Source organism: Tachysurus vachellii, chromosome 20 (assembly GCF_030014155.1).
Source record: "Tachysurus vachellii isolate PV-2020 chromosome 20, HZAU_Pvac_v1, whole genome shotgun sequence".
NCBI classification, from domain to species: domain Eukaryota; kingdom Metazoa; phylum Chordata; class Actinopteri; order Siluriformes; family Bagridae; genus Tachysurus; species Tachysurus vachellii.
Window position 1 is genome coordinate 9,028,737 of NC_083479.1, and position 24,231 is coordinate 9,052,967.

The window sequence follows — 24,231 nt, forward strand, 5'->3', positions numbered from 1 at the left end:
TGAGGAATGAGCTTGATGGTTGAGGTGCTTGAACTGTGGCCAAAGACCCAACAAGCTGAGCCAAAACCTTACAGTTTCCACCTACCAGTACAGTTAAAATGTATCAACCCTCATAGACTCAGGGTTGGCCATCAACCTGATCTCCCACCAGCTGTTAGAAGTACTCTACATCCCCAACACACCATGCAATTTTCACTCTGGATCACAGAGTTTGATCACAGAGGTCTCTTAGGAGACAGCCTCATCACTCATCAAACTATCTCCAAAAGCATTCAGATTGGACTATTTCATGTTAGTATTGCCTGTCCAGCAAACCATATCATCCTGGGGTTCCCCTGGTTCCAACCACCAGGTTTTCTGACAAAGCAAGTAACTGACATGCTGGTCCCTCCAAAGTATTTAGAATTGCATGAACTAGACCCTCACTCTACCCTAGGGTCCAGTTCATGGGACATTTCTTAAGAACATATTGCAACAGAGAACAACACCACTGGAGGGAGTTCTTCATGTGGACAGATTAAGCACACCCACTCATTCACCAACCTAAACTCTTTCCAGTGCATATTGGGGTACTAAGCCCCTCTCTTCCCTTGGTCAGAAGAAGAATTGGACACCCCAGTGGTCGAAGACTGGTTCAATACAAGTCGTGAGGATTGGGAGAGCTCCCACCTGAGGCTACAGAGAGCTGTATGATGTCAGGAGCTTTAGGTTAATCACTGACGATGCTCCCACCTCAATATCATCCAGGTCAAATGGTATGGCCTCAAACCCAACCCATGTTTTATCATCCCATCCAAGATCCTGCATCAAGTCAATCTAATGAAATATCACGTACTACCACCCCACTACTGCATATCTCTTTCCTCTAATGTCTCTCTTCTTAAACCTGCTTGGATACCTTTGCCTCACGAATTGATTGTCTGTGCTTTTGACCTTTGCCCATGCTTTCTATTATGTTTTTGCCTACGTTAGGATTTGTTTGCCTGTGTTATTCATTAAAACCGCATTATAGATTCCATTGCACTGTGTGTGTGTACGTGCGTGTGTGTGTGCTTGTTTATTTTCTGTATAGTAGAATAATACAATAGTTCAAGACTTGTCTGTCTTTAAAAAGGAGTGTCTTGTTCTCAATGCTTACAAGTTAATGTCTTAAACTGCCAGCCTTTATAGCATGCTCATAAAAGTGTTTTCACTTTACTTAGGATATTATTCTTGGTGGCCAACAGCAGTAATATCCTTTAGAGAATTGAGAGCTATTGTTAGAAGTCCCCACAAGTTTTTTTCTATAGAACTTTCAACTAAACCTACAATCTCTCTTGCATGATAATCCCTTGCATGATAGACCATGTTTGATTTTCATATTATAAAATTTGCTCTTTCAAATTATACATACAATAGTTGATTTTAAAGTGCAGTTATTATAGTGGGATTTGCAGTTAAAGTTGAGTTTTAATTTAAAAAAAAATCTATTTGATGCTTAAATGTATTATATCCATGTGTCATATTTTTACATAGAGTCAATAAAAAAAGGAAAAGAAAGGCAGAGATATCAGACTTCTTTTTAAAGAAGCAAACACATACTGTACAGATTGAGAACCCACCAGGCAGTCAGTCAGTTAGTCAGTCACATGTCCAGTTCAGAATTTAAGTTTAGCTTGTTACAGATGGTTTCATCAGTTTAGGCTTTACATAAAAATGTAATTAGGTGTTGATTTATGTGTGACATACACAAGATAAATTTATAACATAATTTATTATAAATTATAAAATAGATTATGAGAGATATATTCTACCTCTAATGAGCAATTATGGGATTCATCCATGCTCCTTGTTAGGGTAATTTGTGTCATAAGTCTGTGGACCCCCTAAAGTTGCCTTGGCTACCCCCTGGCCAGCCCATTTGCAAGAAATGTTTCTGTACATTGGAATGAAAGATTCTTCCTACCGGATGAAGTGCTTCTTATGCCTACTGAAAATCACTGAAATTTTACTTTTTACTTTTACTTCAAATACTTAAGTACATTAAATATCAGAAAATTAATTTTGATACTTAAGTACAGTATATATCAGATACTTTACGACTTTTACTTGAGTAATAAAAGGTAACTTTCACTTCTACCAAAGTCTTTTTCTAGCACAATACTTGTACTTGTAAATAGAAATACTTGTAAAGTATTTCTAGTACTTTAAACAACACTGCTCAGTACAGTTCAGTTCAGTTATTAAGGAGTCTGATGGCTTGTGGAAAGTGACCAGAAAGTGACCAGGTGAAGTTCTCCGCTAGATGAACACCAAGAAATTTGGTGCTCTTGACGATCTCTACAGATGATCCGTTAATATTCAGCGGAGAGTGGTCGCTCTGTGCTTTTCTGAAGTCAACAACCATCTCTTTAGTTTTTTTGACATTCAGATACAGGTTGTTGGCTCTACACCAGGCGGTTAGCTGTTGCACCTCCTCTCTGTATGCTGACTCATCGTTCTTGCTGATGAGACCCACCACGGTCGTGTCATCGGCGAACTAGGTAATATGGATCATGAGTCAGCAAGGTGAATAGACATGGACTGAGATGGCAGCCCTGAGACGCTCCACTGCTCAGTGTGGTGGTGCTGGAGATCATGTTCCCGATCCAGTCTGACTGAGGTCTCCCAGTCAGGAAGTCCAGGATCCAGTTGCAGAGGGAGGTGTTCAGTCCCAGCAGGCTTAGCTTCCCAATCAGGTGCCGAGGCATGATTGTATTGAATGCTGAACTAAAGTCTATGAACAGCATTCATACATAAGTGTTTTTATTGCCCAGGTGGGTGAGGGCTAAATGAAGGGCTGTGGCAATGGCATTGTTTATGGAGTGGTTTGGACAATACGCGAACTGTAGGGGGTCCAGTGAGGGTATTAACTCGGTCTTGATGTGCCTCATGACGAGCTTCTCGAAGCACTTCATAATGATGAGTGTGAGTGCGGCAGGACGATAGTCATTGAGGCAGGACATTGTAGATTTCTTTGGGACGGGGAAAATGGTGGTTGTCTTGAGGCACGTAGGAACAACAGCGCTGCTCAGGGAAATGTTGAAGATGTCAGTGAAGACATACGTTAGCTGTTCTGCGCATTCCCTGAGCACCCTGCCAGGAATGTTGTCTGGTCCAGCAGCCTTCCGTGGGTTAACTCTGTAGAGAGTTCTCCTCACATTGGCCGTGGATAGACAGAGTACCTGGCCATTGGGGGGAGGGATGGTCTTCCTTGCTGTTACGTTGTTCTGCACCTCAAACCAAGCATAGAAGTCATTCAGCGCATCTGGGAGGGAGGCATCTCTATCACAGGCAGGTGAAGCTGTCTTGTAGTTTGTGATTGCCTGCATGCCCTGGCACATGTGCCAGGTGTCTCTGCTGTCCTGGAAGTGGCTGTGGATTGTCATGTGCGCACTTTGCCTCTCTGATGGCTCAGGACAGTTTGGCCCTTGCTGTTCTTAGGGCCGCCCTGTCCCCTGTTCTGAAGGCTAGGTGTCTAGTCTTCATGAGACGGTCACGTGTACTCCTTCAAGTTAATAGACTCGCCGTTGGTTGCAGCCTCCCTGAAGATGTTCCAGTCAGTGCACTCAAAGCAGTCCTGAAGAGCAGAGGTGGCACCTGCTGGCCAGGTTTTCACCTGCTTCAGATCCGGTTTAGCATATCTGACGAGTGGTCTGTATGCTGGAATTAGCATAACATAGATGTGGTCTGAGTAGCTGAGGTGTGGGTGGGGCTCCGCATGATACGTGCTGGGAATATTTGTGTAAACAAGATCCTGCGTGGTTTCCCCTCTCGTCGCAAAGTCCACATACTGGTGGAATTTAGGGAGCACTGACTTGAGAATTGCATGATTGAAATCTCCGGCGATGGTAAACAGTCTGTCGGGGTGAAAACTCTGAAGATTGCTAATAGACCAATAGAGTTCACATAGCGCCTCTTTAGCATTATCGCTGGGGAATGTAAACTCCGACAATGAAAACAGTGGTAAATTCCCGTGGTGAATAAAATGGCCTGCATCTAACAGTCACAAACTCTACTGATGATGATCACCATTCTGTGTTAATGTAAACACACACACCACCACCACGAGCCTTACCGCACAGAGCTGCATTTCTGTCAGCGTGAAACGAGGTGAGCCCGTCTAGCTGAATGGCGACGTCTGGAACTCTCACCGTGTAGTGCGTTCGAGTCGGATGTAGTCCAGTTTATTGTGCAGGGAGCAAACATTGGAGAGTAGAATGGCCTGGAGAGCCGGCCGGCTAGGGTTTGTTATTAGCCTAGCATGGACACCCGCATGCTTAGCGCATTTCCGCTTCCTCGAGCACCACTTTCGGCGTTCCCTCTCCTGGTCTCCAGTATCAGGTGATGCCGAGGACTGGAGGCCTGGTCTCCGCAGCAAGCCGAGTTCACGAAGCCTTTCCAGCACATCATTGTGCAGGTTGGTTGTTGCACGATTTCTGTATTTTATTAGTTTCTGGCGGTTGAATACATGAACACTGCTGTCTCTGGTGTCCATGTATTGGTAGTAGTCGTGCTAAAAAAAGGTAAGTAAAACCATAAAAAATGTAAATAGCAGCATATTAAATCCGGAGTGGCCTCTGCGTGCTACTGCCGTGCCGCCATCTTCCATACAATTATATTAATGAAAAATTATAAAACAACATTAAATTCAGTTTGTATATAATGTACCTATGCTAGAGTTCTGTTAATGTGTGCTATACATGTACAATATCCTTGGTATTTATATACATGGGCAATATCTTTTGTGTGTGTCTTTGTGTGTGTGGGGGGGGGGTGAGTGTGTGTGACAGAGAGATGCACTCAGAGGAGGCTTTAGGAGTGTTGCTGTAGCATTACAGTATTTTACTTTGTTTCTGTGAAATTGTAATATGTGTTTGAGTCTCACTGCAATATTAAACATTCATTAAATATTTACACTGAGTTTTAATGACTTTGAAGCAACTTCACTACTGTGGGTAATTTGAGCAATTGTCAACAGCAGCCACATTCACCATCACCTTGCTGTACAGCCTGGCTTTGCCTTTGACTTCTTAATATGTGATAGTTTTAAATAGGCACATCTAATACTTTGAAATTCAAAATGTTCTAACAACTTCCAATTTAATGCATTGTTGGCAATACCTACTACAGTTAACAACAGATTATTTTACCAAGGCAAGAAAAAAGTCTTTATTATTTATATGGGGCATAATTCATTATTCCCATTATGATTTCATGAGTCAAATCATTTCCTTCCTCCCTGTATGTGGAAAATAAAAAGTTCTGAACAGTTAAAGTCTATCAATGGTATTCAAAATGCTTTTCTGATAGCATTACACTAATATTTATAGTTTTTTTTTTTTTTTTTTTACTTTATAGATGTTTTTCACTTTTAAATGTCAAAATAGCAATAGGCATTCACATATGCAAATATTTTGTTTTGTTCTTTATCTCATATTTCACCCCTTGTTTGTTCCTCTGTCTACATTTGCAGGGGGCATATTTGAAACTCGGGAGAATGAGCCAGTGAGCGTGGACGAGTTAGCCTTCAAATTTGCTGTTACCAGTATCAACCGAAACAGAACACTAATGTCAAACACCACACTGACCTACGACATCCAAAGAGTGAACTTTTTTGACAGCTTTGAAGCCTCCCGTAGAGGTCAGCATTAAAATCATGCTGTATAACTATGAGTAATAATTTTACTTTTATTTAACTTTTTCAGTTAATTTGTTCTTATTTTTCATTTCTTCTCTTTGTTACCTGTTTTACTTGCATGTTTACTCATTCTCTGTATTTAATTTTTTACTAATCCCTGATTCTCTTTTCTTGTTTTATCTCTTTAAAAAATCCATATTCATTTTTGCTACCCCTTTGTATCCACCCTCTCTTAGCATGTGATCAGTTAGCTCTAGGGGTTGCTGCAGTGATTGGTCCTGCTCACAGTTCTTCAGTCAGTGCGATTCAGTCCATCTGTAATGCACTGGAAGTCCCTCACATTCAGACCCACTGGAAACATCACTCTGTGGACAACAAGGACTCCTTCTTTATAAATCTCTATCCAGAGCACAGCTCCATCAGCAGGGCCATTTTGGATGTTGTGACCTACTATAAGTGGAAAACTATAACAGTTGTCTATGAAGACAGCATAGGTGAGTTAAAAAGTCAGTCTGACAAGGTTTGTGATTGTATTCTGTTTATTAAACATTTTACTTGTTTCATTGTTTAATTTACTCAGGAGAACTTTGTAAGATTTTCCCTGAGTTTTACATTTTCTTTTACATTTGACGAGGGGGCTTTCATAGGGCACATAAATGTAGCACAATAGGGCACACAAATCATAGGGCACACAAATGTATAACAATAGTTTAGCTGGAGGCTAAAGGCTAAACCCAGCCGACCGGCATTTCTGTCAGTATTACTGGCTAATGTGCACTCTCTTGACAATAAAATGGACGACCTCAGACTCCGACTGAATACCCAGGCTGAAACAAGGAATTGCTGTATGCTTATCTTTACGGAAAAGTGGCTGCAGAGCAACGTCCCAGACACAGCTAACCAGCTGCATGGACTGACGCTGTACCGTGCGTATAGATGCACAGAGTAACTTCCATTAAGAGCCACGGTGGCAGACTCTGTGTTTATATAAACAATGATGGGTGTATGAATACCATAATAGTCGCTACCCACTGCTACCACAGCTAGAGTTTTTAGCAGTAAAATGCCGGTACATTCTACCATGGGAATTCACCGCTATTATAGTAGTAGCAGTGTACATTCTTCCTGGCACTAGTGCTAATGCTAATGAAGTGCTGTGAGAGCTGCACAATACCATCACTGAGCAACATATGACCCACCTGGATTCCTTTTTCATTGTTGACAGAGATTTTAACCACTCAAAACTGGAAACTGCTGCACAAAAGTTTTACCAGCACATCAACTTTTCCACAATAGGAGACAACATACTGGACCTATTCTACACAAGCATCGAGGGTTCACACAAAGCTATTCATCGCCCTCACCTAGGACAATAAGACCATCTCTTTGTGCTCCTACTACCAGCAAATAGGCCATCGATGAAGCCAGAAGGAGCCACTTCAGATCTACAGGTCTGTTTTGAAAGTTACTGACCATACGGAGAGTATGGAACATGTTCAGGGAAGCTGCAACCTATGACCTGCACATTTTTCTGGAAGAATACACAGACCCGGTGACTGGGTACATAGAGAAGTGCATTGAGGATGTCACTGTTGAAAAACTCATAACCATGTGAGTTAACCAGAAGCCGTGGTTGATGGATGAGTTCCTTGACCTGCTCAAACAGAGGGATGCTGCCTTCAAGTTGCCTCTCAGGTCAGTAAGGGCTCACCATTCCAAAACCATTAAGAAATCTGACATCTGCCTGACATGTTAAATGACTTCTATGCATGGTTTGAAGCTGTGAATACCACACGAGCATGCAAGTCCATGCCTATACCTTAGGATCAGGTGCTCTGCCTGGCCACATCTGACGTGAGAAGGACACTATCTACAGTCAACCCATGGAAATCTGCTGGCCCACATATCATACCAGAGAGAGTGCTCGGGGACTGTGCTGGCAGGTACCTCACAGACATTTCTAACATTACCTTGAGCAGACTGTGGTCCATGCGACATGCAAGACCAGCATCACCCCAGTACCGAAGAAGTCAACAGTCATATGTCTTAATGATAACTGCCTGGTAGAACTGACTCCCATCATGATGGAGTGCTTTAAGCATCTGGTCTAAAGACACATTCACTCCACTTTCCCACCTCACTGAACCATGCAATTTGCATACTGTCCCAGCCGCACCATTGGCGACACTATCTTTCTCATCCTGCACTCTGTCCTCTCTCATCTGGACACAAAGGACACATATGTCAGAATGCTGTTCATTTACTTCAGCTCAGCATTCAATACGATAATCTCTCAGCAACTGGTGAGTAAAGTCTCTCTACTGGGCCTCAACACTCCACTCTGTAACTGGATTGTAGACTTCCTGACAGAGACTGCAGGCAGTGTGCATTGGCAGCAGAGCATTAGGCACCATTACACTGAGCACAGGTGTCCCACAAAGCTGTGTGCTTAGCCCTCTGCTGTTCATGCTGATCACCCTCGACTGTATGGCAAAGATGAAATCCAATGTCATTGTCAAGTTAGCTGATGGCACCACAGTAGTGGGACTTATCAGAAACGACAAATGAAACTCAGCTGACAACCCTCCCCTGCTCATCAGCAGCTCCATAGTGGAGAGACAGTAGTACTAATTTTCATGGGGCACACATTTCTGATGACCTCACCTGGAATACAAATAGCAAATTTACAGTGAGGAGGGAACAATTTACATTTCTGTCATTTAGCAGACACCCTTATCCAGCATGACTTACAATTTATTTCAATTTATACAACTGAGCAATTGAGGGGTTAAGGGCCTTGCTAGGGGCCCAGCAATGGCAGCTTGGTGGACCTGGGATTCAAACTCATGACCTTCCGATTAGTAGACCAACGCCTTAACCACTAGATTACCACATCTCCGAGTGCTATTTGCTAAACATGGCACAATAACATCTTCATTTCTTGTGAAGACTAAAAGATAGCTAGCCTCCCACAACCCATCCTTACCACCTTGTACAGAAAAACTGTGGAAAGTGCCCTGGCCAGCTACGTGTGGTATGGAAATTACACAACCTTTGAACACATGGCCCTAAAGTGCATAGTGAAGATAGCTGAGAGGATTATAGGGGTCTTCCTCCCCTCTTTCTAGGACATCATCCGGGCACACTGTATATGCAGAGCCTCTGCCATTGGGAAGGATCCCTCCTACCCCTCCCACAATGTGTTTGAGCCTCTGCTATCAGGCAGGATGTTCTGCGGCAGGGCAAACCCTACAAGGTTCTGCAAGACCTTCTTTCCCCAAGCTGTCAGAGCACTGAACACCCTGATGCCCCTCATCAACACACATAGACATCAACACACATCTGTACTCAGCCACTTTACTGTACACTAAAATCTGATCTGCAATGATGTCTGCAGAATGAGGTAAACACTGAACTATTATCAAAAATTACACAAAAGCACAAGTAGCACAAAACATGTATATCAATTGTTCTTCAGCAGCAGTGGTACCTCCGCTTTGGTCACAAGGTTTTAAGAAGGTGGATAGACAGGTTTTAGTAGTAGACATTCAACATAAGATTTTAAATGGATCAATGAATTGTGGACTTACTGTGAACAGAAAAGAATCACATGCTAACACCCAATACTTTCCTGCGGTGGAGCCTGGCTGTCCACAGGAGTCTTCTCCCAGATGGCGAGGAGTTAGGGGTGCTCCTGATTGGTCCGAGTGGTGCAAGCCTTGGTGCTGAAATGCTGCTGCTTCTTCAGCACCACAAGTTCAAGGGGACAAGGAATGTTTTTCTTGACTTTGTGCAGTAGTGTTTATGCTGCTGTCACAACATATATCTCAGAACCTCTCAGAAAAGCCAGCTTCAGATCAGAATACCAAAATTCACAGATCCAAAATTCGTAATTTAAAAGTAAGAACAAATAAGCAGGTCATACAAAGATCAAGGCATAATACAATAACATTAATAACAATAAAAAAAATTAAATATGATTGACAATTAATTTGTTTGCAAGAATTTGCCCTCTGTTAAAAGTAATTGACCCCTGGTCTTAAGTGTTTGATCAAAATATGTAAGTTGCCTGGGTAATTAGTAGGAAACTGGAGTAACAGGCACTGCAGACTAGGTTTTGTTTAAAATGCAGAAGAAACATAAGGATAGAGTATATAGTGTGAATTTTAACCTACAGTATAAATGTCTCCAACTGTATGGTCACACTAGTGATGTCATACTGTAAATAGATGTTCACAAAAGTTTGCATGCCCTCTGCAAGCATTTTTTGCATGTCCTCTGCAAGCACTTCAGGATACCATAATAACACACTGCTTATGTCAATTAATAAAATCCTGGTTGCATATTCCAAATACAAAGCACAATTTTATGTTTAGAGGTTTAAATAACTGTGGAAAAAGTGTAAATTTTAGATTAAAGAAAAGTATAAGCATGGTTAATGAGGTAAATAGATAGAAGACAATTAGGGTCGAAATTTTGGTGATACAGTGCAGCACTATCCTCACTCCAGGGAAATCAATAGCATGCAACTACTGCAGCACAAAATGAGTTTGTTCCCCGTAATTATTGTGATCTTTATTTGTTCCCTTTATGCTCACTTTAACAGGCCTGATGCGCATGCAGGAGGTGATCAAAGCACCATCCAAGAATGGTATGAAGGTGCGTATTCGGCAGCTGCCCACAGGGAGCAGTGACGCTCGCCCACTTCTCAAGGAGATGAAGAAGGAGCAGGAGTTTTATGTCATTTTTGACTGCTCCTATCAAATGGCCTCTGAGCTGCTTAAACAGGTGTCAGATGCTAAAGAAAAAACACAAATTTGTTTGACTCTTAAACTCTTAAAGGTCTTTGTATTGTGAAATGTTCCAGTCAGACTGAAGGTATGTGGTTTTGTTATGTAAACTTTTGTGATTTTATTCATGAGTTTCTTCTTTTTTCTTTTACTATATTTAAAGCATCATTTTATTATACTTAAAATATAGTTATTTATAAAGAATTGTAAGCTATAGTGCATTCTTGTTTTTTTCCTGCATATAGCTAATGTCAATGGGGATGATGACTGAATACTACCATTTTTTCTTCACTACTTTGGTAAGTTTGAAAAAAACAGTAAAATGCTTATTCCAATTTTAGCTGTCATACACACATTCATATACTGATAGCATGTAGTGAAATGCTTTGTTGGCTGAAATAAATATGAATAAAAATAGAATCGATATTTAATCTGTATTAACAGATGCTGAAGGTTTTAATAATAATAGCACATGCAAATATCGCGTAGGCTCCACATACAACTCCAATTGTATGCTTTATATTCAACCATCAGACCATATACATATGTGTATCACCCCACTTGATCACAGAGGTACTCTATATACTGTACAAGTATTATTTTCACTTAATAAATTTATCAGTTCAGTAATAAATGTTGAGGTAGTAAAATCGCAGCCTGATACAATCTTTTCAGGGAATCAGGGCATGTAGTACAAAAGTAATTCATCAGCTGTGCAATCAAACTATCAATGAGTTTTAAACACCTAGAGCCTCAGAAGCACTTCACAGCTGATGAATGGTCTTTGTCGATAATGTCCTGTTTTTCTGGAAAATTTCTATACTTTGCTGTTTCCATGTCTGCTATCTCTCTCACACTTTTTCACAGAGGAGTCACCAGCTTCTGTCAGTCTAAAAAAAACTTCTTGCCTACTTTTAAGGATCTTTTTGCACTTGACCTGGAGCCATACCGATACAGTGGTGTGAATATGACTGCTTTCCGCCTGCTAAACCTGGACAACCCCAATGTTGCATCTGTTGTTCAGAAATGGAGTGCGGATTGGCAGTTTGCCCCATACAGACCTGAAAGTAGCCTGATGAGTGGCATGATGACTGTAAGGATTGACCTCTTCCACTTGTCAACCATCAGTTAAAGCTCCATTTTAACTATGTGTGGAGCTATGTGATTTTTTTAATTAATTATGTTTTCAAGGTTAATGACCAGAGTACAATGCACAAGTGAGAAAGCCAGCATTGTACACTAGGTAAAAATAGTCAAACTGGTTGAAGTTGTTTGAAAAAGATGGCCCACTCAAGAGGGTAAGCTAAAAACTAATGCCTCTATATTCCAGACACATATTTACAGTTTGAAGATGGTTTCAGCATAACACTTGCACAGATGTAGAATTAACACAAACTGTCATACTATAAATTGGTCTGATTGGATGCTAAACTACACAATCATATTTAAACTTAACTAAATTAAAACTTAAAATTTTAACATTTGATCCATGACATTTCTTCTTGAATTATGATACAATATTCTTTAGTTTCTTGCTAATATTTTATGCATACAGTTGTGCTTAAAAGTTTGCATACCCTGAATGAAATTGTTAAACATTGGCATTTATTTTGAAAATATGACTGATGATGCAAAAAAATATTTCCTTTTTTAAGGATAGTGGGCAAGTGAAGTCATTAATTATCACACAGTTGTTTGAATCCTTTTTAAAACCTAATGATAACTGAAATCAGACATTTTTAACATCTCACTCAGTCAAGCTGTTGTCCCCACATGCTTCAAAGCTGCCACCATCATTCCAGTCCCGAAAAAGCCGTCTCCATCATGTGTCGATGATTATCGTCCTGTTGCACTTACTCCTATCATCATGAAGTGCTTTGAACGGCTAGTCATGCACCATATCAAGTCTGCCCTACCCCCTCTCTGGACCCCTTCCAGTTTGCATATTGGCCCAACCGCTCGACTGATGATGCCATCTCAACTGCCCTCCATTCAGCACTCACTCATGTGGACAAAAAGGACTCGTACATTAGAATGCTGTTCATAGACTTTAGTTCAGCATTCAACACTATCATCCCTCAACAGCTCAGTAACAAACTGCTTCAGCTAGGGCTCAGAACTTCACTGTGCAACTGGCTATAGGACTTTCTGACTGGAAGACCTCAGGCAGTACGGGTCGGCAGCAACACATCCAGCACCATCATACTGAACACTGGGGCCCCCCAAGGATGTGTGCTGAGCCCCCTTCTCTTCACTCTGCTGACCCATGACTGCGCACCATCACACAACTCCAACCTTCAAGTTTGCGGATGACACGACTATAGTGGGTCTTATTAGCAACAAAGATGAGATAAACCTCAGGAACGAGGTGAGACACCTGGCCGGGTGGTGCAGTGACAACAATCTGAACGTGGAGAAGACGAAGGAGATTGTTGTCGACTTCAGGAGAGCGCACTCTCAGCATGCTCCTCTGACCATCAACGCTGCCACTGTGGAGAGAGTGAGTAGCACCAAGTTCTTGGGTGTGCACATCACAGAGGACCTCTCCTGGACTGAAAACGCAGCAGCACTGGCCAAGAAATCACAGCAGCGTCTCTACTTCCTCTGCAAACTGAGAAGAGCCAGAGCCACGTCACCCATCATGCACACCTTCTACAGAGGCACCATCGAGAGCATACTATAGAGCTGCATCACTGTGTGGTACGGTGCTTGCAAAGCATCCTGCCGGAAGATGCTACAGCGCATAGTGAGAGCAGCTGAGAAGATTATTGGTGTCTCTCTCCCCTCCCTCCAGGACATTTACAAGACCCGTCTCACCTGCAAAGCCCTCTGCATTGCAGGTGATCCCACCCACCCATTACACAGCTTCTTCAGTCTGCTGCCATCAGGGAGGAGACTGCGGAGTCTCCGGGCCAGGACCAACAGATTGAAGGACAGCTTCATTCATCAGGCTGTCAGGAAGCTGAACTCGCTCTCGAACTTGCCTCCACTTTCCTTTTCTGCCCCAGGCACCACAGATCTATGAACCCAACACACCCCTCCAGATCCCACATCCCTAGGTCCTTCCACTCCCCCCTCCCACTAACATACGACAACATGCACCAGTCACTTTGTGCAGCATTGGTCTGCTCATTTTTCACTTTATTTGCATATGCCTTGCACTGTTTTATTTTAATTCCATTGTAAATATTATGCACCTTGGGATTGAGAGAAATACAATTTCAATTCTCTATGTATGTACTGTACATGTGGAAGAGTTGACAATAAAGAAAACTTGAACTTGAACTTGAAATCACCTAAACAACCCTGATCAAAAGTTTACACATCCTTGAATTTTTGGCCACATTATAAACACACAGGTTGACACACAGAGGTTTAAATGACTATTAAAGGGAAGTTTCCACACCTGTGACTCATTGTAATTGTATTTAGTGTCTGTGTATAAATAGTTAGTGAGTTTCTCAGCTCATGAGACACTGCTAGATACTGCACTATGGGGAAGACAAAAAACTGCCAATGGACCTGCGAAATCAGGTAGTTGGACTTAGTAGGAAAGGGATATAAAAGATATGTAAGCACTTGAAAGTGCCAGTCAGTACTGTTCATACTCAAAGAGATAGAAATAAGAGGTTCTGTTGATACTAAGCCACGGTCAGGTAGACCAAGAAGATTTTACCCACTACTGCCAGAAAAATAGTTTGAGACACAAAGAAAACCCCACAAACAACTTTGAGAGAAATACAGGCTCTGGAAAAAAGTGGTATGATTGTTTCAAGGAGCACAATAAGGAGATACTTCAACGCGAAAGACATGCGTGGTTGAGTTGCCAGGAGAAAGCCATTACTGCACCCATACCACAAAAAGGCCTGTCTTCAGTATGCCAGACAGCGCCTAGATAAGCCTCACAGCTTCTGGATTCATTTGGAGTTATAAGACTATAACTGAACATTATAGTCACAACCATGAACGCTATGTTTGGAGAGGAGTCAACAAGGCCTATGGTGAAAAGTACACCATCCCCACTGTAAAGAATGGTGGTCTATGTTTTCCAGTGGCACAGGGAAGTTAGTAAAAATTGATGGCAAGATAAAATGCAGCATGTTATCAGAAAATACTAGCAGACAATTTGCATTCTACAGCATGTACGCTGCGCATGGGACACTCTTGGATGTTCCAACATGACAATAAACCAAACAACAAGGCAAGCTTGATCCTCCAATGGCTACAGCAGAAAAAGGTGAAGGTTCTGGTGTCAGGATCCAGCCCGGACCTTTGGCCACATGCTTTTGTTTATGTTCTGTGTCACGTGTCTGCCCTGCCCTTGTCTCTTCCTCCCTGCCTGTGCACACCTGTTCCTGATGTGTTAATTGTGTTGTGTATTTAACCGTGCCGCATTGCCTATGGCGGCGTAGAATCCTTGTCGTCCTATGTTGTCTGGTCATGTCATGTTTTGTCAAGTCCTTGTCCCTGTTTCGTGTTTTTTAGTTAAGAAATTCAGTTTATTTTACGCTATCCTGCATTTGGTTCTGTTTTTATCCCCGCGTTGCTGACATCTGGATTTGGCCATCACATTGAGGTCTTCTGACCTCAATATCATTGAGCCACTCTGGAGAGATCTCAAACATGCAGTTTGTACAAGACAACAAAAAAAATATTTACAGGAAATGGAAGAATGGGCAGCTATACCACCTGAGAGAATTAAGGACCTTGTGCACAATTATTAGAAAAGACTTTATGCCATCATTGATGCTAAAGGGGGCAATACGCAATATTAAGAACTGAAGGTATGCAAACTTTTGAATAGGGATTATTTCCTTATTTTCGTTTTTGTTATGTTTTGTTTGATGATTGTGCCATTCTGTTATGCCTCACATATTAACGTGAGTCCTATACGAAATAAAATACATTTGTTTTGCTCATTTACACTTGCTCATGTTTTTTTTTTAAAAATGGTACACATCTTGCAAATTCTCCCTAGGTATGCAAACTTTTGAGCAGAACTGTATAACCTATATGATAATCTATAATCTATATGAATACGGTTTTACCAAATTTTAGCCCTGTTTATTTTCAGTGAGACACTAACAGGGTCACAGCTCCAGTCTTTGGAGGCTGACTAACAACTTCTACACCTCATAAATGCTGAAAAAAGATGTTGAAGCATTGGAGTGCTCTATGCTCTAAGCCATGCTGCTGACTGTGCTTTAAGACTCTTAGAGAACACACTGTCCTATTATATATTGGAGGCAACACATAGAAGCCAATACTCTCTGCCCTGTCTTTCTGACAATTTCAGTCAGTCACCTTTGAACCATTGCATATTAAGGTGTCATAACAAGTTTTAGGAAAGACTGCTCTTAGGTTGATCTCTATTTTGGAATATTTTGGAATCAGTTTTATTTCTATGCAGACGTCAGCTGCTCTCATGTACGATGCTGTGTTCATGGTTGCCGTGGCATCCCAGCGGGCCAGTCAGATGACAGTGAGCTCTCTGCAGTGCCACAGGCACAAACCGTGGCGGTATGGACCCCGCTTCATGAACCTGTTTAAGGAGGTGGGTGGTCTGTCCATAAAATCACAAAATGAAAGCAACACAAAAGAAAATATATACAAAATACACATTATTCAGTGAAGTAATTCATATTTCATTGTGATTATGATCAGGTATGGTAACTATACAACTGACAAGCACAACTGAACAACACATCAATAAATAAAATAAACATTCTTCTGCATAGCTGAAAATAAACTAATACTTAGTTATAGACCACAAGCAAGAATAGCACAATTCTATATAAAATAATTAAAGATTAATTCAATTTAATTTATTAAAATATTCATTTAAAATTTAAAATACATCTATCCCTAATGAGCAAGCCAGATGTGATGTAGAAATGACATTATTTACATTTAAATTATTTACTGTTCAGTGTATAATTTAAATGTAAATAATGTCATTTCTACAACAGTTTATAATTGTGTAATTGAGAGCTCCTGAGGAACTAATGGGTCAGAGCAAACTCTGTGTTCACCATGGACCCAACACTAATTCCTTCCTGTCAAATTATTCAAATTATTTCAAGTCTTCAAATTATTGCTAATAAAGACCAGATCATACAACTAACTGATACAACAATGGTTCAAAAAGGCATGACAGTCTCCGGACGGCCTCATACACAGCAATCCCATGATTGACTGGCTGAAATGACAATGCCCTGCTGGGGATTGATCTTCAACCAGGGGTAGAATGTCTGGATTGACAAAGTAGGTCTGTAAGAAGAGAAGAACAGAAACTCAGAATACTGGGATTTTGGGAGTGGCATGTATAGCTCGACACAGAGGGAGAGAGAGAGAGCGCGAGAGAGAGGAGGGATCAAGTGCAGACAGGGACTCCGGCAAGACTAGCTATGACAGCATAACTAAAAGGGAGCGCCAGAAGGTGACACAAACATCCTATAAAGCATCCCACCACTCCACGGTCTGCAAACCTGAGTGACTTGCGAGGGTGGTAAGGTGACAACATCCAGATATCCCAGTTCACCAAAGATTCTTTTACCACGAAAACTCCAGATCTGTAGCAAAATACTGACTCTAAATAGTCAAGGCAAGGCCAGTAATTAGATTCTTTTAAAGATTGTAATGCTGGAAAACAAGATTTAATGTTGCCCATTTTCTACAGTTTGTCTTTTATAACTTTCCTAAAACTACATAAGTTATTTACAAGGTATTTGTAGCTTTTAAACTACTGGTAGGTACAGTACATTACCTGAGCATATTTGTGTCATAAAGCGAAGCACATTTTTTGTGTTTATTTGAAAGTATTTTACCTCCAAATTCAAACAATCCATGCCATAAAATAATTAAAGGTTATAACAGTACACACACATACTGTTATAGCACTATTTTATATTATTCATCAAATATAACACAAGAGATTAAAATGGAAAACCATTGGAATTTTGGCATCTTAAAACTGCATTTTAGTACTGGAATAGCAGTAACAATTTTTTACCTCCAAGTTTGTTTATTTGATGCATTACACTTTTATTCACTTTACCTGAAGGCTCCCAAAGATGCCAAAGATATTTTTCAGGCCAGAATATGTGGGCAGAAAATGGACTTTGATAAATGTGTTGCTTGATGCACTCTGAATGTAGTTTAAATCACTAGCCTTGTCCATTTTATAGCTTGTGCTTACCCTTTGCTCGAAGAATTCATTACACAAAAGATGACTATTAAATGAGTTCCTGGAGGTGCTTTAGGCTGTAGTACTCCTTCAACACAATTCCAGTTAAGTTTTCAAGATGGCCTACGGACATCAGACTCAAAAATTCAATTTTGAACATTCAGCTCTAGAACCTTGACTTGAATGAAAATGCAATGCAGTTGCATGCTTTTTGTCATGTGGCAATGTGAGATTAGAGCAGTGTAATATGTATTAGTTATTACTGTATTAGGATTCTCAGTATTTCTATTGTCCATTAAATAATTGTTGTTAAATGCTGTGGTGGAACTTTTGACTAGAAGCCCTGTCCTTCTATGTTCGTGACTGATAGTTTTTGTGACTAGAAATTGTTATTGCCAGTGGTTGTTTTTGTAGAATTTGACAAGGACAGAGGGGACTGGAGACGAGATGGTGGGACTTAGGCTCATAAACAGCTGTAGTAGACCTGGGTAAGGACAAGATTAGCTTGATCAGGAGGTGAGCAGGCATTTTGCATCTAAGCCAATGATTGAGGATGTTTTCCTTTTACATGTTTTTTTTCTGTTTGAATCATGCATATAAAATCTTGATGTAATCATTAATCGTGGCCCTGCCTTACTCATGCTAAATGAGCAATGTTGGGTCCTGTTGCGCAGCAGCACACAATAAATTGTGAAACCTTTTTACTCTTGCCTGTGCCTACCAGTGTGATACTTTATACTTTACATCTCTAGAAAATTAAAACTTCCACGACAATCACATATATTCCATCTTTTTGGGAGTACTTGATAAATTGACCTAATAATTACTGTAAATAATTTCAGTTAAATAATCAATGCAATATTATGTGCATACTATATTAAACTTGCAGAACATTGTGTAACCATATAATCACAATTTAATATTTGTTTATATCATGCAAACTGAATGCCTTCAGTAATAATGGACAATAGAATTATGTGAGTTCAGAGAACACTACATATTTGAATGGGAACAGAAGAACAGTATTTGTGACTAATTTGTTTTTTGTTAGCTAATTTATTGCTCTGCAGTAGTGGATGTGAGAAGAGATTCAGAGAGTATAATTAAGGCAGAAAGCATTCAGAGAGAGAGAGAGAGAGAGAGAGAGAGAGAGAGAGAGAGAGAGAGAGAGAGACACTCAAATGACTCCAGATGGCATGTTTAAATGACCCATAAAAGCTCAATTACAGCATTGTTAAGTTGTTTAACTTTTTTGCATTGTGATCTTTTCCACAGTTTATCCACAAACCTATAATACTAACCAATGTACCGGATCTGGTTTAGGGTTTGAGCGCTTCATCATATGCTTACTGCCGTGCAGATTATACCATGGAGCTATGCTTTGCCCTTCAAGGCCACATTTCAATGCTGAAGCTGGTATAGCTTTCCTCACCATGGCTCTTATTTCACAAGCCCTGTGAAATAAGTATCCTGAAAAGAACAAGGTCATGAATTCTTCCCTCCTTAGCTCTTTTAGAAAAATCTCAGCAATATACTTGAGACTACTTGAAGGTTTTATTTTATGTTCTGTGTGTGACAGATATACTGTATTTGACAGTAGTATGTATTTACATCATTTCAAATTTTGTCCATGTTGATGGCAGCTATATATCCTGGCCAGTGTCACTTTTTGTTTCATGGTCCATTCACCTTTGCTGAATGACAGCATTTTTCTCTGACTCATTACTGTTCATTGCAGGGGTGCTCGAAATCTAAAGCTTGAGGCTTAAGGCACAGCTGTGTGTAGTATTTTCTTTTGTATAACCTGACTGGATTAACGGTTAATTATCAAAGCCTGAGCTGAGTCCTGTGTGTTGGATTTGAGAAGACACACACACACACACACACACACACACAGCAGTGCTGTCATCCTCCTGGACAGGATTTGGACTTCCTTCCTCTGAATGGTAATGAGATAAGGGAGTAGAACTGTGATCATCACAGAGAGGAAATGTGTATGGCCTGGTTTTGTGACCAATCATGACTGGGTGTTGTGACAGGTTGGAAATCTACTTTTGTGAAGACCAGCATCATTGACTTTGGCTAGCAGTATGGCTAACAGAAATCAGAAGAGTTGCCTGTTTATTTTAATACATCATCTTCCATTCCCCAAGCAGTGATTCTGTTAATGCATCTTTCAAAATGCAAAGTAATTCAAGCCTTATAACAGCATGTGCCTTACCTTACCACAATCACAATATTTATTATTGGAGTCACAAGAAAGTATTTAATACCGTTCTTGGTCTGACTCAAATATGGTACTCTTCCCAGAAGCTGCAGGTGAAACTACTAATCAAAAAGTTACATTTTGTTGAATAAAATGCCATTAACTCCATCCAGGCTGTATCCTGCCTTGATGCCCGATGACGGTTGAGATAGGCACAGGCTCCCCGTGACCCGAGGTAGTTCAGATAAGCGGTAGAAAATGAATGAATGAATGAAAATGCCATTATTTTAAAATGCATTTACTGAATTACAGCTCTTGCATAAGTAATGAGAACTCACCCGTTGAATTTTTCCACATCTGAGTCTGCACTTGCACATTTGGATCCCTTCTTGCAAATTCTTATTGACAAAGTTCTGTCAGATATTATGGAGGCCACGAACAATTACAACGTGTTGCTAAAAAAGTTGACTTTGCTTGTTCTGCACTGATGACTGAGGTGTAACTTAATAATTAACTGCAAATCTCATCTAAGCATTTGTCTCTTCTTCACCTCGGTGGACACCCCAGGCTCAATGGGACGGACTGACAGGACGCATTGTCCTTAACAAGACTGATGGACTGAGGAGAGACTTTGATTTGGACCTCATCAGCCTTATGGAGGAAGGGACAACAAAGGTGAGGCAGCTTAGTTAAAGTTCTGAAAAAAAAAAAAAGATTTTAGAGCATCTAATGGAGCAGTATTTGGACTGATGGATCATTGAAAGATTTGTCTAGATCCAATCTATTCATTACATTCTTATTTTTGAATGTTATATAATGTACCCTGGTATACGAGTATGAGGTTTACAGCAAGGGGGACTGTTTGTCTACAACAAGGCTTGTATTTGGTTGTATAACTTTTGCCTTTAATAATTGCAACAGCCTTGCGATCTACTTACATCAAACTTTGGCATTCATCATTTAAGTTTCTTTTCTGGACATTTACTGAAGCTTCTTTCAGTTGTTTGTTTTAGGATATTTCACCTAGTCTCCTCTTCAGGTGGCGAAATGCCGTTTAATGCCGTCTGGTGATTGGCTTGGCCAGTCTAAAATCTTTGAATATTAATCTTCTTAATTCTTTTTGAATTATTTTTTTTTTTTAATCATTTTGAAGTACTTTGTTGTGTTGGCAGTGTGTTTTGGATCATTGTCCTGCTGCATGATGACGTTCCTTCCAATTAGTTTGGATGCATTTCTCTGTAAATTGGCAGACAATGTTTCTGTAAACGTCTGAATTCATTCTGCTGCTACCTTCATGAGTTCCATCATCATCAATAAAAATCAGTGACCCTGTCATGGAAGCAACCTTGCTGAAGCCATGACGCCATGAGCTTGTATGTTGTGGACTGAGAGCAGACCCTTTTGTTGTCCACACTTTCCATTACTTTGGTTTATTTTGGTTTTAAATCTTTTGTGGCTCTTGTGTATCTCTGAACTTCTTCCAATCTGGTCTTTTGATTCTACTGATGATGAGTGGTTCGCATCTTGTGGTTTGGCTTCTAATAGTTCTGCTCTCAAGGTTTTCTTCAAACAGTAGTTTGTGATTCTGCCCAGTGGAGGTTGTTGTTCATGTTGGCTCTCCCATTGACAGCTCTTTGATCTTTATGTTGATTTGTCCTTTACTACAAATGTAGCATGCAAAGGTGAAATCCATGGCTCAAACCAGTTGTAGTTATTCAGAGCTAATAATTATTTTAGCAGTCAGTCTAACAAGGCAGACCTGGAAAGCTATCTGTTATTCAAGTGATTCAATACTTTTGATCACTTGATAAATCGGTGGGTTTAAATCGGTGGGTTTAAAAAACATTTTAAAACAAAGACATTTTTTAAATTAATGCTTTTTATTAATTTTAATATGTAGCCATTCTCAAAGTGATCTGAATGAATACAGGAATTATTAAAGAACTAATTTTATATCCTTACTTTTCAAAAGCATGTAGATGAAGGTGTGCCACGTCGTACTAAATTGTGGACAAAGGTTTGTTGTTGTCTTCTTTTTGATTTTTCAGACCTTAAACAAAATATCCCTTACCCTTCTAGTCATCTTTGTCTATGAATTTTTCCTTATTAATTTCCTCCACTGATTATCCCTGAACTCTCACAAGGATAAAGCACAGCTGAGATTTGGGAATATTTAAATTCTAACTAATGAATAGCCTCCGTATTTGTCAGAAGGCCCCAAATTTTTTTTGGGGCCTTCTAGAAATCTTTGGAGTGGTTCTGTATGAATTGCACTATGCTTAAAGTGGCTTTAAGTGGCTGTTAATAAATACACTGTCAAACAGAGGCAGGCTTGTCATTTAATGGCACTATTGCCTTAAATATTCTTATTGCTAACAGCTCCAGTTAATCCACCAAATCACATAATTGAAAATGTTGACAATGCTTTTTTAATTCATGCAATTGTCAAATTGAATGCTTTTATTTATCTTTTGTTTTAACAACTCCAAGATTCAAGCTTGACAGTCACAGTAGAACAAAATTCTCCCCATCTCCAACTTTCCTTAAAACCTCCATTCAGACCCATTCCACAAGCTCTCTGTCCCACACCATCACCACCCTTTTGTTTTACATATACAAGATATGTTTGATCTATAAATTCATATATTTAGCTTTTTTGAAGAAATGCCAATGTGTAAACGAACAAATTATTAAAAATTATTTATTTGACGTCACTCCCCTGTGAATACAGTTAACCCATTTGTCAGATTGACGAATAATTTTTTGGTGATAATGCTGTCCTAATCCCATCAAGCTCTCATATTCAAATTAGTGTCCGTTTTTCCGTTTTAAGACTCTAAAATCGTTAATTTAATATTGCTTTGGAGCACCAGTACCTGCAGCTGTAACTGGTTGTGTTCCAACTCCTTTCACAGTTTGAATATATATATATATATATATATATATATATATATATATATATATATATATATATATATATATTACAAATGATTTTTTTCTAACTTTGATTCATTGAATATTAAAAATAATATTGTATTAATGGTGTATTAATTAATGGTTCATTCAACAAAAGCATTGCTTAGCATTGGTTTATTGTTAAATCAGATTCATTGTGACAGATAAAGTCTGAAAATGTTGAAAGAATACCATTTAAGTTATGTGCCAAGCAAAATGAAACATGGACATTTTTTTTTACATATTTTAAATTAAATTAAATATTTGTAATCATATTACAATTGACGTGTCTCACTAAAATACTTAAAAAAAATTTAAAGTTATTAAAAAAAGTTAGAAAATCAGCTAAAATTAAAAATCTTTCTTTTTCACCTGTATTAACACAATTCCATATTACATTTTGTTGTCATTTTTCTGTTAGTGTATTTTTTTCCAACCTTGTATAATATGCTGGATTTGTTTCTTCCTGCTATGTATTAATTTTACATAATTCATAGATTGGGGTGTGGAAATCATACACTGGTTTTAACTTGACGGAAACAAGGGACAGCTCTAATAACATCACAGATTCTCTGACCAACAGAACTTTGATTGTTACCACAATTCTGGTAAGATTTTAAAAAAGCGTTATTATCTGTGAATACTGAATTCTAACAGAAATGAATAACAAAATTAGTTAAAGCAATTAACATTAACTGTGTAATAATGGAGTAGGGCTATTAAGGTATTTTAATAAAGTGGATTTCTTTTGGGTGTTTGCAGGAGAACCCGTATGTAATGTATAAGAAGTCTGATAAAGTGCTTTATGGGAATGATCGCTTTGAAGGCTTCTGTTTGGATCTGCTGAAGGAGCTCTCCAACATTCTGGGATTCAGCTATGAAGTCAGGCTGGTGTCAGATGGCAAGTACGGTGCCCAAAATGATAAGGGGGAATGGAACGGAATGGTCAGGGAGCTCATTGACCATGTGAGTCTCACACTTTATTTACCAAAACATTTTACCCCTTTATAATGCTTACATATGGCTGATGCAGAATTTATGTTTTTTTCATACAGACACTGCAGGAGAAATTGTTTTATTATTGTAATTGTAATTATTATGTGTCATATTATAAAATGCTGCTGCATAAAGAGGACAGTATAATAATATAGATTTAAAACCTGATTAGAGAATTAATGTGCATTTAATTAAATACATATTTTAGTCTGGCTGATTGGATAATTAATTTAGTGTGGTTTGATTAATTTAGATTGTTTAAATAACTGGCATGTATATTATTTGACACATAATACTAAAAAGAGTTGAGTGAATCGTCTATTCAACTTCTTTAATTATACTGTGACAAAGGTTTTAAACCCTATTGTGTGATTCACAATCATTCTCATCAGTCTTCCAGGTTTTAGTAATAGAATTCTTGTTGAATGGCTTCCAAATC

At 39.5% G+C, this 24,231-nt stretch overlaps 1 protein-coding gene across 1 annotated transcript in view; it reads left to right on the plus strand.

Moving 5' to 3' along the window:
• The window catches only part of grik1a (glutamate receptor, ionotropic, kainate 1a), a 54,382-nt gene that overhangs the window by 23,624 nt on the left and 6,527 nt on the right, over positions 1 to 24,231 (plus strand). The window contains exons 2-10 of the mRNA XM_060896159.1: positions 5,495 to 5,662; positions 5,896 to 6,153; positions 10,266 to 10,447; positions 10,695 to 10,748; positions 11,369 to 11,542; positions 15,860 to 16,003; positions 20,409 to 20,516; positions 23,294 to 23,404; positions 23,559 to 23,762. Coding sequence (XP_060752142.1) covers positions 5,495 to 5,662; positions 5,896 to 6,153; positions 10,266 to 10,447; positions 10,695 to 10,748; positions 11,369 to 11,542; positions 15,860 to 16,003; positions 20,409 to 20,516; positions 23,294 to 23,404; positions 23,559 to 23,762 — 1,403 coding nt within the window. The remainder of the gene's footprint in view (positions 1 to 5,494; positions 5,663 to 5,895; positions 6,154 to 10,265; positions 10,448 to 10,694; positions 10,749 to 11,368; positions 11,543 to 15,859; positions 16,004 to 20,408; positions 20,517 to 23,293; positions 23,405 to 23,558; positions 23,763 to 24,231) is intronic.